Genomic DNA, 15,235 nt, shown 5'->3' with positions numbered 1-15,235 from the left:
AACCTTCACCAGGAAAGCCAGGTACTACTTGGTAGATTCACATTTTACGTATGAGTCCATATATTGCTAGTATAATCGTTGCTTGAAAATAAATCAAGTAAGACTTGCTGGACAAATATTCTTCATTGGATTACTGCTTTATTTCATTGTACTGTATACATCACAATCCAGTACTTTAATTCTGGGCAGAAGCATATGGCCCTCTGGCTATCTTCTTCGCCTTTCCTGTCGTGGTGAAGGAAATGTACTTGTCTGTTTTATTAACTAAACAAAAAATTATTTATGGGTGTACTGTGTACTAACACAATTTGTTTCAAGCAGGCGGGGCAAGAAAGGAAGCACTAAATCAATAACAAAAGGAAAACAGTACAATGCACTATAAGTAGAAACACTAAACAGAAGGAATAATTTTTTTAATTTGCTGCGAAGTCACTGAATACGACAGCTGTTCCCCGTTTGGGCACCCAAGCCACCTCGATATGGGCAGTTCTGCCTTTGGCAGCCCTGTAATCCTGGCCGCAGCCTTCCTGAATGCAAATAAAGCATTAATTATTATTATTAAATGTCATCTATTACACCTTTCTTTCTTTTTTCTTCTGATTTGTGATATATAGCTACAAATAGTGGACAATAAGCCACTTTGAACAATTAACTATATCCTTTGACGGCACAAAGAAGTACACGAAGTGCTGCGGGATCAAACTGTTTAGCTAACAAATGGGAATACAGCCAGGTGAGTCTACACAGTGTAGCAGATCAAATCGACATCAAACAGTACATACTCCCAGAGTGGGTATGGGCCACTAAATTCTAGGCCCTACATCTACATCTTTGACTGATTGGAGTGCAGGATCCTTCCTGCACACGAAATAGAGTATTTCTGTCCCTTGCAGACCATGTTGCGGTTTATAAACAGAGACCCTGGAAAGCTCCCAGTTTTGGCTTAGTTCTCTGCAGTTAATCAACTTCTTACTGATCATGTTTCACAGGAAGAATTATACATATATTAGTAATTGAGGCATGTGGCACCATACTTTTATTTGAAAATGTCAAAACACATGTTCCATACCTTGCATCAACTTCGCTAACACGCGATGGGAGTTTTACAGTGGAGCTGCTCAATGTGACTCTTATAGAGAGAGAGAGAGAAAAAAGGTAAAGGAAAGACAGGGAGATTATATATAACTCTTATATATAACCTCCCTATATATATATATATATATATATTATATGACTCTTATAGAAGCGCTCAAGAATGTTATGTGCCGGCACATGTGAACGTTATCGGAAAAAATGATATAACTGTCGAAGCTTATATTTCGAAGACATGTGGGGAAAGTTAGGGGCAATAACTAGGCACATTTTGAAGCGTTTGTATGAATTGGGGGTTAAATGAGAATCACTAAACCCTGTTTTCGGCCCGTTTAGAGGTGTTTATATGAAATGCTTACAAAGTTTTTCCACTTCTCTGATGAAAACACGTATACAGCTGCACTCAAATTTCGCATTTCGGAGTGTTGTAATCTCGGGCATTTATTTACTGGTCTCCTCAGTGAACCATGTGAGGTACATTGTTCATATTTCATTGAAGTGGGAAGCATGTTGTGACTCATGAACAATAAATGTTAATTACAGCTTTTATAGATAGTTACTTATTCAAGTAATTCCACAGTGTCACACTGCCATTATCTGAAAAGTTTCCCAGAGTCCTAAAACAACTGTGCAGTATACCAACTTCCAATTTGTTAACAATAGGGGAATATTAAGCAGAAATATGCCACCTTCCTGTCTTAATTATATTCATTGCAAATAATTACTTACCCTTTTTTCTGCCCTATTTTCATGCATCACACGAGGCTTGTTGGTTTCTTCAGTGTTTTCGATGACTTAAACAAGGCATTTTAATTGTTTATATTTGGCGAAAATACGGCACGGTATGGGTAATGTGTAAGCAAAGTTCAATGTGCATGAGTTAATTGTAGCACTTCCAATAAATTGCACATGCAAGTACTCCAGGACGTTATGAGTGTGTTCTACGAGCAGCGCAAGATTTAGCCCGCTGCTATGCGATAATCACAAATGCCAGCAAGATCAATTCAAAGTTATATGCATGTGGATCAAATAGCCTTTGTAAAAAATTCCTTTAGTAAGTGCCTGAAAGCGTTATATGGCCATCTCTTATTATGTTTCCCAGTGTCCCAAGAAAAATCTACATTGCAAAAAGTTTATATTTGGCAAAAATAAGGGGCACGTTATTGCTTATGCGTAGGCAAATTGAAAGTGTTTCATTTAATTAGAGCCTGTGCAATGAATTACATATGCAAGTGCTCCAGAGCGTTATTACTGTCTTTCAGGAGTGCTTCAAATGCCCTGGCATAACTACAAATGCCACTGCGATCAATAGAGCAAACATGGGTGGAACTCACTATGGAAACCTTTTGTGCAAAGGTGGATCAAATACAGTCTTTCTAAAAATAATGTTTACCAAATGCTAGAAAGCATTACCGTATATGGCACATATATGGCAATCTTGCGCTGCTTCCCCGTGTCCCAGGGCATGTGCATGTGCACTTGATCCAATGTTATGACAAAGTAAAATTGGTGTGAATTTCTTGAGAAGTTCTAGAAAGTGTTTTATAGAAGCAAGGTTTCAAATGGAACAGTCATAACTGGCAACGTTTTTAGGTATGTGATTTAATTAATTGCAGTCAAATGAACTTATTATTGCAACAGCCCAAAAGAAACAGTTCTGCTGGAAATTGGACTGTGGTTCTCCCATATCGCACAAGTCTGCAGTAATATTTTAATAGGGAGCTTTAGAATCAGAACACCCAAGTGTCTTCGTGTACTTAAAGCCACACGGCCTGCTTGCGTTTTTCTGTGTAACTCTTGCAGAGAAGGTCTTCTTAGCTGACTTCACATGGATTTAGCGTATCTGAGTATCTTGTAACCACTTCCAAAAAAAAAAAATGGTCGATTAGGTAACTTGTAGAAGCTGTATGAACATAAAAATGGTATCAAATGATTCTTCCCTGTGCCAAGAACATGTACCAATAGTCAGCAACCAAGGATGTAATCAAAAAGAAGTATAATTAGCTGTAAATGGGGTGGGATGTGAGTACCTGTGTCGCTGTCATCCTCTGCTGTGCCGCCTTCAAGTGCCATCTAACTTAATTGCCGCACCCTCCGCCAGATGATGTTAAGTGCCCATGTCTGCCTGCACTGCTTCAATATAAAATGAAGCAGTGCAGGGAGAAATGGGTTGGGTCTCCTTTGAAGTCAGACAAGCATAGAGCAAAATTCATTTTGAAGGACTCAGGCTCATGGGTGAAAATAAATGGGTGGCTAAAGTGCACAAATACAGAATGGAGGAAGAGGTCATGAGAAAGCAACCAGGGGCAATCGAAAGTGTAAATAGACAACCAGGGATCGAGTCATCAAAAAGAAAGTGAGAGCAACAGAGACAGTAATTCGGATGCAAAGGATTGAAACATAGAAGATTGTGGAGATTTACAAGAATGGCGAGAAAGAAATTAGAAAGGGAAATCTGTACGATAACACAAAGGGCAGTAGTGCCTTGCTATTTGAGGCCCAAGCTAGTTAATGCCCAAGGACAAACAAATAACGGAGCAAATACTCGTAACAGGATGGGGCATGTGCGTGTTGCACCAAAAAAACGGAGACAACTCAGCACATACTGCAGTGGTATGCGAGGGTATTGACTCAGCGAAACCCTTAGGAAACCTCCACCTTCCAGAAGTGCAGGCAATTAAAGCGGATGGAAGCATTAACTATCTCGTCAGAAGTCGAGAAAAGCAAGAGGCATTTAGAGCATTGGTGGAAAAAAAGCTGGTAAGAAATTGATAGGACCAGATTACTATACAAGGTACATATCGAGGTTTTGAGGAAGAGAGAAATGATTAAGGGGAGGAGACAAAATGCTAGACCGATAAATATCTATAGATTATTTGACTATCTCAAGCAGGCTAAGTGACTGCCGCTGCCCTGTTCCAAAGGGGATGCCAATTGATCATCATCATCATCGGGGCGGAGGAGAGGGGGGGGGGGGGGGCGGAGAAGCAGGGAGATCCGCGCGAGTGCGTGGCCCGATCGAGCCTTGGGCGCGTGTTTTGAAAAAGCTGTAAACACTAGGGGCTGATATACAGGGTGTCCCAGCTATCATGCAGCACGATTAAAAAAAATTACTCCATCTCCCGCTAAAGGGAACGATGTGTGGATGCGAAGCAGCGGGGAGATGGTTAGCTTGAGCGGGAGATGGTTCTGCGGCAGCGGCCCGAGCGCTCATCGCGGCGCTGCACAGGAGAGAGAATGAGGCGCGCGCGCTCCGTCATTTTCATACCGCGGAACTACCGTGGCGCCCCAGCGGAGTATGCAGCTGTCGCACCACCTGTCGTGCGCGCCGCTCCGGATTCCTAGAGGAGAGATAGGGGGGATGCGTAGAAGAGGAGAGAGAGGGGGAGGGGACGCGCATGCGCTGTGGGGGTGTGGGACGCGGGCGCCGCTCCGTATAGGATTCCTAGAGGAGAGAAAGGGGGGAGCGTAGGAGAGGAGAGAGAGGGGAGGGGACCCGCATGCGCTGTGGGGGTGTGGGACGCGGGAGGGACGGACAGAGCCGCCGGCAAGAAATGCTTCGCATTAAAAAAAAAAGAGGAACGGCGTTACGCGAAGCAAACCTAGTGCGTATTGTTTCCAGTACAGTGGAGTAGCCGCCAATCATTTTTAACAGCGAAGCTGTTGAAGCCAGCCGCGTGCGCATGCACTCCACTGTGCACGCGGTCTCCTCCTCACCAGCTCCCTGCCTTTCCGACCCCTGCCTCTCTTCTCTCCGCGGCGCGCTGAGCCAAGAGAGAGAGAGAGAGAGAGAGAGAGAGAAAGAGTGAGAGAGAGAAAAAAGAAGCCGAAAGCTTGCATTATAGGCCGCGCAAAGCTCAAGACACAGCGAAGCTGGCCGATTGATATCGAGCGGCTATAGCCTCCAACGCGTTCGGCGTCGGCAAACAACAGCGTTCTTGGCACTGTGCCAACCTTTATTTAGCCTACCTGCGTTTGTGGCATGCCAGGAACGCTGTCGATCACTCGTAGGCGCCCACGCGTCCGCGCTTTATAGTCACGCGAAATGTCGCGAAAGGGAATGTGCCTCCGAAAATGATCGCTCGAGAATACCTTGCTACATGCGTAGTTAAGTTAAACCAATTAAGTTATTGCCTAGCAGCAACCAAGTTCATACCTATATATATATATATATATAATATATATATATATATATATAATATATATATATATATATATATAGCAGTAGCAGCGGTCGAGTAAGCTTCGCTGTGCCTAAGCTTTGCGCAACCGAGTGCAAACTTGCCTGATTTTTTTTATTTACTGAGATTTAATTAGGTAATTGTAATTAATTATCTTATTAATTAGGTAATTGTAATGAATTAACGTCTCGCTCCTATCTTATTAATTAGGTAATTGTAATGAATTAACGTCTCGCTCCTGCCACCAGCGTGTGTCCACGGCACCGTGGCTGAAGCGTTCATCTCATTTTTGTTTTCATAATTAGGCCCTACCTAAACGGGCTCATTTGCATGCCCCTCCCCACGGTGCCGTTGTCAGATGGGAAGGGGACTTGGCACCCGTAGGTACCGCGCCCCAGAGCGTACATGTACTCATCAACCCAGCATCATTCGGTACATTGACCCCCCCTTCAATTTTTTCTTCAACACTTTCGGACTTTGTTGCAGTATCATCATCACGTGTCACCACTAGAGAGCTCGGAATGGCGTTGGCTACGTTTGTCTTGTGCGCATCCAGTGCCCGGCTTTCGTGCGGCTGTTGCGAACTATGCGAACTTCACTGAATAGTCAACACAGGTGGTCCAAACACCGAAAGCAATCATGGTACGTGTGTTATTCCCCATTATGACCGTTTTGTTTCATTCCCCCTTGACTCGGTTGCCTTTAAGCCGCGCACAAGGACTTACTTTACGGTGTTCCTATCTCCAAGCGCTGATGTAAATTCAAAAGTATCTGTGGTGCACATGAACGATGCACGTAAGAAGGATGCGTGTTACTTTGACTACGCGGGCAGAATTTCGATGATCTGCACTTCAGTTCTTGACGAGTCGACTGCACTGCAGTTAAGCTGCGTGCGCGGTTGTTTGTTTTGGCGCTTCACACACTGTCGGCAACTTTCAAGCGCGCTTGAATGTGAACGGCACGCGCGTGCCCTGCGTCGACTACACCGGCAATGTGCTCCGCGCGTCTGATCTCTGACATGTCTCATTTTTCGTTCACAGGACGGTAGCCCAAACGTGAACAGCATGCCCCCGATGCCGCCGTTGATGATGCCGCCGGCACCTCCGTTCGGGGTAAGTCATCACTCCTGTTATCCCGACGCGATATTTTTCTGGGGCCGAAATTGGCCTGCATTTCAACACCGTTAACTTTGGAGAACGCTGTTAAGCAATCGAGTTCTAGTTTCGTGTACGACAACGTAAGTAAGCAACGCCTCTAAGCGATGCGTCCCGTCGGCGTCTGTTTCGTAGGGAGCTCGACGTAGCTTCGTGAAGCGCGCATTTAGTCAGTCATGTGCAGAGCAAGCTTTATGGCTCGATAAGTTGGAACCACGCAAATGTTTTCGTGAAAGTCACCTGATGAAAGAGAGAGAGAGAGAGAAAAGTTCAGCGAGGCGCGATCTCTGCGTGGAAGATTAGACATCTGCATTCACCGGTTGCCCTGTGTTAGCCATTAAGTTTCAAGGGTCTGCACTTGTAATGACAACAGCTGCAAGCATTTTTTTTTTTCTGAGCCATTATCAACAGCTGCGTGAATTACATTGAGATCTCGCATCTGTTGAGGGCGCCTTGGAATGTGGAAATGTATAAAAAAATTATGCAGCAAATGTCAGTTGCATTTTAAATTAGATCGGTTGAATTCAAATGTATTTGAAAAGGCCAACCCTTGGATATAGTACGCAGGTACAATGCCTAACTACTGCAATAAGCACACTGTTGTATTGGCTACTACTTGTTCCTGAGAATGACATGCATGAAATAATTGCCAACGAATCACAATGGAGGATCTGCCACATGAAGTATTGAAGATAGCTTAACATCTTTTCTTTCCTGCTCTGTAGCTTGGCTTCTCAAGCTCTAAACTTGTCACACTTGGCTGCAGTGTAGGAGCAGACTGGCTGCGCAAATGTTATCATGCTGATATAAAAATTCCAAACAGGCAGGAATGGCTGCATTGTGGCTTGTAAAGCAGAGGCCGATTTGTAGTGATGTGCCTCTATTTTCTGAGCCAACAAAATAAATGGAAAGCTTTCACCACCTTTCACATTTGTGCTGTTTAACCTACTATGACATCATGTTGAGTGCCTAACCTTATCGTCTGACCTCAAGCAATAAAAACCTTTATTGCTCTGAGAAACAAAAACCGAAAACAAGACATATTTATACAAGAGATAGAGACAAAGAAAAAAGCTTGTCAACAATTGCTTATTTGTTTAGAAAATGTTCTGCATTTTGTTTGGGACTAATGATGGCTTTTGTATTGCTCTGCACAAATTATACTAAGGCTGCTGTAACTTTGATGCCAACACTCGAGCTAGTCCCAGGCTTTGGTATCATGATACTATATTTCTTCCTCCATTCCTGCTTGGCAATAATAAAAATGAGAGTTGGGGCCATATTTTGTAACACTGCATTTAATTTTCCATTCTTCTCGGCATTTGTCATTGGCTTGGATGAAACCTTAACACTGCTATTGTTGGGATTGGCCACGCAGTTCGATTTATGATGAGAAATTAAAAATGCATTGTAAAAGAATGTGGTCCCAGGTCTGTTTATCTAGAGAGGTTATGTGCTTTTTTAGAAAGTTAGTGCGAAATTGTAAACAATACTGAGCTTGTTTGTGTTGAGACTGGAGTCTCATTGAATAAATATGATATGTAACCTGTAAGTCTATGAAGGGGCCATGTCCTAGGTTGCACTTTGTAGGCTGTCATAAAATGAAAGAAACACAGAAAAGTACAGGCAAGAAAAGCTAGTTACAGGTATGGATATAAAAACAGTTTAGTTTAAGCAAAACAAGATCAGTTGACATGGGCTCACTAAAAAAATAAGAGAAAGAGAGAATCACAAGCGTGAATGTAATGTAACCTACAAGTAAAAAATGGACAATGCAAAAACTATGCGACACAGACAAAACACAACACAAAAACAATGCAACTATGCATAAGCTTTTAAAATTTGTTAGGATCCACCGCGCTGTTATTGTTTGTGGCATGAATGACTAGGTGAGGCATTGTTAGTTCGACATGAACTATTTTTGCTTGCGAAAGTGTTCATGCTGATAGATCATTGCTTAGAAGGTTTGAAAAAAGTGTTTGTGAAGGGGGCATCTTCCTTGCTTGAATTCTCTGATGACCTCACCGTGTGCGTTATATCGTTCTTGCAGCTTCAACCACCACCGATGCCACCAGGCTTCATGCCTCGACCCCCAATGGATGGCGGAGGCCCCATGCTGCTACCTCCAGGCATGCCCATGCCACCACACTACCCGCCGGCCTACCCACTCTACCCGGCAATGCCTCCTCAGGTTCCCCCTCCACCAGCAGCTGCCGCAGGTGCGTTTTCACCTTCAGCAGAAAGATTTGTAATTCTTGTCGGGGTAGTTTTGTACTCGTGAAAACTTGCAGTGGTGAGGGAATATGAGAAGTGCACATAGAGTTGGAGACAGCTATAGAATGGTAGGGGAGTGCGAAACATGATTTTTTGAAGCGCTATGGTAATGGCACCAAATTGAACAATGACAACACTGAACCGTACACTGGCTAAATAGTTATTGCACCGAGTTGAATAGTTTCCAGATAGGAAATGTCCTATCCTAAAAATATATATATATAGACGGAGAATAGTTTCCGGATAGATATAGGATGTAAACATGTTCGAAGGTTTCATGATTATGGTGGCTCACTTTGTGCTTCCAGTGTACCAGTTTGCAATTTGACAGGGAAATAACGCCTATGTGCTCCAAGTTCACTTGTTAATTATTGCGTATGAATGCAAATCACACTCGAAAGCTATCAGAAAGGTTATCAAAGTCGAATAATAGTTATTTGATTCAGAATAGCGCATTGAATCGAAATGACAATGACAAACCAACTCGCCCAACTAGGTGTACTGATTTAATGGAAGGTGTACTGATGGAGTGGAAGATCATTCAGTTTGCTATTGGAAGTTTTTGAATATTCGTACAGCCCTACAAATTGGGTTTAACATCTTCTGTTGTCAGGCTCAAATTTCAAGGGGACAGAGCCAACATTTTCATATAGTAGTATCCGCCCTATGCAGTTTTGTCTGATGTGATGAGCATGTCACAAAAAGGTTGCCCTGAGCAGCACTTCCCTGTCTCTCATTTACTCCAGCTCTGTATTTAATACGATTGTTGCCACTATATCATTGTATGCCTAACTTGCCCTTAATGTACTTGATCGTTGGGATGCAGCAGCCACTTAGCAAATTCTGAAGGAACCAAAGTTTGGAAGTCTATACTAAAATACAAAAATATAAAGAAAAGAAAACAAAAATAAAGAAAAAGAAAAGAAGTATCATCTTCGATAGAAGCAAGCGCTGGAAATAATTTGTTGCATCCCGTATACTCTTAAATCTATTTTCTTCGCGGTCTTGGTGATGACACTCAGGTGCATGATATGAACTGGTGTGCTAAACTGCATTTTGTTTGTACCTACTGTGCCTCCTGTCAGAAAAATTTTGACGACAATTGGACAACTTCAGTTCTAGAAAAAAAATCTTAAAATGTTTATTTAGAGTAGCTGGGATTTGTGTGAAGTTGCCAACAGCTGCCCTATCGCTCCTACGCCCCTTCATGTTCACTGCTGGTGCTAGCATCGACAACTGTATTTCTATCACTGTCATGCCTCAGCTGTTGGGCTAGTCGTTGCATGACGGTAAGAACAAAATGAGCGCAAAAGACGCGGCAGGAAAGAGAGACAAACACATTACAAACACTGCCTTGCGTCTGCCTATTTTTCTTGTCTCATTTTCGTGTTGTACTTGTTCTTAATTAACTGGTCATGCCACTGAATGTCACACACATGGTATCGCATGTCAGTACGTCAACGCAGTGGAGGTCTTCTTAGACAGGCCAACCATTGAAACTAATTGTGCCATGTGTCCTTCAGTGTAAATCTGTGTACTGTTGTTTTGCCAGCACTGCCATGTCATCTGTGTGCTTCCTTCCACAGTCCCACCGGCAGCCCTGCCTGCTCCATCATCACCATCCCAGGCAACCTCCTCTCCAAAGCCCGATGTACCTGCGGCTTCTACACCTCCAGCTACACCAGCCGCGCCTTCCGAGACTGCTGCACCAACGCCTGCTGCCCCACAAGCATCAGTGAGTATAGCTGAACCATGTCCATCGTTCATTCATGTTCTTCCAGTTTATGTTCATGTGAAGGATTCCACGGTGAAAACAAATTTGTATCCTAATTTTCTATTTCCCATACTTACTTTGCTCGTTTTGGTTTTGGAGACAAATGGAACAATTCATATGTCTGCAGGGAATTTCACTGTGGAAGCCTTTAAAAGTAATTGCTGATAAGCTAGAGCTGTTAAATTAATTCATCCTGTATGTTTGTACTACATAAACCATTTGGTGCAACTTTCATAGTTATGAATTATATATGTAAATGCTCTGAGAGCAAATTTAGGGGCAGGTAATTTAGGTTATGCAGTCTAGATTTTACAAAATATTTGGATCAAGAGTTGGCTTAAAATTCTGCTGACATAGATTCAAGTACAGTAGACTTCCGTTAATTCAACTCCAGATAATTTGATTTGTTGGTCAATTCGATCCCGACCTGAAGGTAAGTTCCCGGTTGGCGCCTATGTATTTCTATGGGCACAAACTTTTGTTATGTTAATCATAAAATTGGCCTTCGTCGGATCATTCAAACTTGACCAGTCAGCACACAAGCACCTGACCCCTATGGTGACCACAATAACAACCCTTTTAGTAGCAGCGTCTGTCTCGGCAAAGCTTAGCAGGCAGTGATTGCATTAACCACATGTCATCTCCCGTTAAAAATGCCTATTTTTGGCCTGCCCTAAGAGGATCTTCAAGCAATAAATATAGCTCACAATGTCTGATTGCGGTATTTACCCTACGCCTTAAAAAATGGTCCTAAAATTACCTGTGCGGTGCAAACGGATTCGAAACCAAAATCGCCTTCGCGGCATTCATATGTTTTACCCGTTAACACAGATGTATTGCGGCAAAGCTGACTTTAGGAAACCAGTCGCCATTGTTAAGTGGGTGCCCGCTAGATGTCTGCTTTTTTAGGAGCTTTAATGTCATTTCTGTGTTAGTTTTCTACTTTGGACACATAGAAAGTGGGTTCATATTTGTTTGGGGGTTTGTTAGAATCGGGCAAATACTGCCAAATAAATCAGTGGTGTACTGACATTTTTTTCTGCATCTGGTTTAATTCGACCCGACGGATAATTCGATCAATTTTATTCATCCCGTCAGAGTCCAATAAACGGAAATCAACTGTATAGTACATTGAAGTTCTCTCACCAAAGTGTCGGTCATCTTCTACAAAGTGTTTTATATTTGGCTGCAGCTATTTATTCACGATGGCTTTGTTCAGGCTCGTGGTGTGCAGGCTTTAATGATTTTGATTGGTTGCACATGCAGAAGAGTAGCAGTTGGACAGAACACAAGGCTCCCGATGGCCGTATTTATTTCTACAACCACACTACGAAGCAGTCCAGTTGGGAGAAGCCCGATGAACTCAAGACACACACTGAGGTGAGCATTCTTGCTCCATCCAATCAAGGACCTTGCTTCGGAATACATGCACATATTACATCGTCTATGCTTTAAAATTTTTTGTTTTGCAGTGATGTATAAATCAGTGTACAGTAGACTCCGCTTAACCAGAACTTGAAAGGACAGAAAGATGTGTTCCGTTTACCAGAAGTTTCATTTATGTGAAGGACACAAAAATCACCAAGAATCATTGTAGTTGGAAAGCATCCAAGTGTTGTGATACTACTGTGAAACAAAAAAAGGGTGGGGGGGGGGGGGGGACCACATGCACTCGGCTTCCAATATTGTACCTTCTTTTTTGCAAAGTTGTGTTCATGCGTGAAAAAATAGTCAATAATTCTGCCCAGTCCTCACATTCAAAATGGCACTGCAGACTTTCGATCTGCATCCCTTGATGTCTGTTCCGAAACAGTAACATGTACTGGAACAGTAATATATGTGTTTTTGTCATTTGTTGTATCCCATAATTGCATTGGGGCACAGGAAACGGTAGTACTTCTGCAATGGAGCGATGACGTGTGTAGGCATGACCATCTGTGAGCACATCTGTATGTTTGTACGGCCCAGTTGCTGCTGTCCCAGTGCCCTTGGAAGGAGTACAAATCAGACACAGGGCGAACATACTTCCACAACGTTCTCACAAAGGAGTCTCGCTGGACCATTCCTAAGGAGCTCGAAGAGCTTAAAGGTAACTGAGTTGGGTTTCCCACTTGTTTGTATCGTATGAAAAGAGCTACTTACAGAGAACTTCTTTCACCATGGCTTGGCGAAGTGGCCGTATCTGATGGTAGCATTAATTGTGTCATGGATAAATTAACTCATTGCGGGCCATGAAAGATGCTGACATAGCCCTTCTGCATAAGTTTTCGGAGCATGGGATCTGAGAAAGAAACTAAACTTCACTGTAGCCAATGAAGTCATTTCTGAACAGAAAGGCACAGTAGATGGTGCCTTGTAAAAATCCAACACGGCTTGCCAAAATTCTAAGCTGAGTGCCAAAGTTGCGACTAAATTTGAGTTTTTCACGGTTTTCAGTGCTCCGGAAACATTTTTGGTTGGCTGTACACGGCCAACTGGCGGGTCAAAGTGTGCTTGAGGCTTATGGCTCAAGGGCTGGCAATGGCGCATAAGTATTGGGACCATGAAAGAGAGCTCCCACAAGTATTGTGTTATCTGGCAGTGCGTGCACAGTCTACATATCTTCTATGGTGGACTTCTCTTAAGTTGAGCTCAGTTCTTTGATAAGCTAAAACATTCTGGAAACTTGTTTAGTATTGGGATAATTTATCGCACTTTGGGGGGGGGGGATAAGATGAACGTCTTATGAAATAAACAGATTTTTTAGGCTCCTTCACCTCTTGTATCAAGGGGAGTTACTGTATATGTGGTTATGACCACAATAATATGATGTCAGTTTACTTTGGATAATTTTTAAAATTTGTGATATACATATACTGGCTAACACAGGTGTCTAGCCATATTTACGCACCATTGTGGTCATGGCACTGAGGATCATTGAGTGCCACTCGGCCATTACTCTTGTGTGACTCACACTTAATTCCTGGAAGTTCTGACTTCTTTTTTACGCCCTTTTTGTTACCAATATAAACGCTGTAGCTCTTATGTTACCATGCAGGTTCAGATACAGTAAACAAACTATGTGACAAATATGGGCCTCATTTTAATTTTCTACTTGTTGATCTATAAGCTTCACAAATTGTCTCTTTCCCGAGAATAATGTTTTGACCCAGGGAATAATTTTTGTTCTAACTTGCAGGTTGTAGTAATGTTGATCGTTTTACTGCACTCTGCTTTGAAGTGTTGAGATATAAATAGCCACATTGAAGAATAGTAGTGTATCGACAGCATTTCTTAGAAATGAAGGCGCTACTACGAGGAGGTTGTTTGTGTGATCTCAAAGCTCCCTGAACTTTCCAACTGTTTTTCTTTTTTGCAGCCACTATTGCTGCCCAGGGAGAAGCTAGCAAGTAAGTGTGGTTACTTCGCTTTGTAACTCTTGCATTCTTTCTGTAGGAGGTTGTAAACTGCTTCTTTTTTTTTAACTATGGTGTTCGTAGATCTTTCTACTTTTTTTTTTTTTTACTCATAAAAGCAAAATAACTTCTCATGAAATTTGGTCTCTTACTGCACTGCTGTATGAACAGTGTGCCTTGTTGTAATGGTATGCTGAGCCAGAGGTGCCTAGAAGGTTCCAGGTTGTCCCCAGTAATGGTAGGGGCTGGTCAGCATGTAAAAGCTTGTTGAATATTTGAGCAACACGCTATGTTTGAACAATGTAGGTGAGCCCACACAGGAACCCAAGGGTGGTTACCAATTTATCAGCGTCTGGCCGCAATTTTCTTTGCGTTGGAGAGGCTGGATCACTTGTATAGTAGAAAGGCTTGTGCTTGATATGAAGCAGGTGCAAAAAGAGTGTTCGGCGCTGCCTCCTGCGGCTTAGATACTGCCTGACTTGCTGCAAATTTCATGCATGTCTAACGACATTGTTTGGAAGCCTATTGTGGAAGCCCTATTGCCATCAGATCTGGAGAGAATGGACGCTTCATTTCGTGAACCAGGCCTAGACAAATGCTGCTGCGACCCTAGCACTGTCGTCGTCATCTCCTCAGAGCCCATGTACAGCCATGGAAACCTCGAATAAATGGAGATGGTCCGGCTGATCTGGCTGTCTCCACAAACTCTCTGGGGTGGTTTACAAGATTTGCAATGATCAGCTGCGGACGATTGCATCCGGTGGCGTTTAAGTCAGCTGGTGAATTTCTCTTTGCTGTTGTATTTAGGCAGCACCTAGCATCTGTAGCTGACGGTGTGCTCAAAACAGTGCCTTTGCATTTACTTTATTTTGAACGATGTCCATGGTTGGTGCGGACATGGTGCATGAAACCTGTGCACGCAGTTTTTCATTACATCGCTCACCCAGTATGCTTGTTCAGGATAGGCAATGGCAGGGGCATGCAGAACAGTCTCCGTAGCAAGGCAGGTCAACCGTGCATCGTTACAGGGAGGAAGATAGTGTGGCCAACATCCAGCTGCCAAGCAGTGCACCAGCAGAGCCTGCAGGCAGTGCGGCTGCGCAGCCACAGCAACCTCAGCAGGCACCGCCGCAGGTACAGCCACCACAGCAGCCCCAGCAGCCACAGCAACTGCCACAGCAGCCACAGCAGCCGCAACAGCAGCAGGGAGGTGAAGAAGAAGACAAGTAAGTGCAGCCACTGTACCCAAAGGTCATGGCACTCTTGTTGCTGGCTACAGTGCTGTAACAAAAACATAGGGGGGAAAGCAGGGCCAAATGGTAAATACGCAAGAAGGCAGAAGTAAACATAGGTGCTGATTGACAA

General features: G+C 43.2%; 1 protein-coding gene across 8 annotated transcripts in view; it reads left to right on the top strand.

Moving 5' to 3' along the window:
- The first annotated feature begins 5,765 nt into the window (after positions 1–5,765).
- Positions 5,766–15,235, top strand: part of LOC119442008 (pre-mRNA-processing factor 40 homolog B) — a 51,825-nt gene continuing 42,355 nt past the window's right edge. For 7 of the 8 annotated variants that reach the window (XM_037706705.2, XM_049661805.1, XM_037706708.2 and 4 more), the window contains exons 1-8: positions 5,766–5,915; positions 6,314–6,385; positions 8,478–8,646; positions 10,288–10,436; positions 11,742–11,855; positions 12,444–12,564; positions 13,834–13,864; positions 14,899–15,096. In XM_037706705.2, the coding sequence (XP_037562633.1) occupies positions 5,913–5,915; positions 6,314–6,385; positions 8,478–8,646; positions 10,288–10,436; positions 11,742–11,855; positions 12,444–12,564; positions 13,834–13,864; positions 14,899–15,096 (857 nt within the window). In that variant the 5' untranslated portion in view covers positions 5,766–5,912. The remainder of the gene's footprint in view (positions 5,916–6,313; positions 6,386–8,477; positions 8,647–10,287; positions 10,437–11,741; positions 11,856–12,443; positions 12,565–13,833; positions 13,865–14,898; positions 15,097–15,235) is intronic. The other variant, XM_037706704.2, reaches the window with a different exon arrangement.

The sequence above is a fragment of the Dermacentor silvarum genome, chromosome 2 (genome assembly GCF_013339745.2).
Source record: "Dermacentor silvarum isolate Dsil-2018 chromosome 2, BIME_Dsil_1.4, whole genome shotgun sequence".
NCBI classification, from domain to species: domain Eukaryota; kingdom Metazoa; phylum Arthropoda; class Arachnida; order Ixodida; family Ixodidae; genus Dermacentor; species Dermacentor silvarum.
The sequence above is the reverse complement of the archived record's forward strand: the minus strand, read 5'-3'. Positions and strand labels throughout refer to the sequence as shown.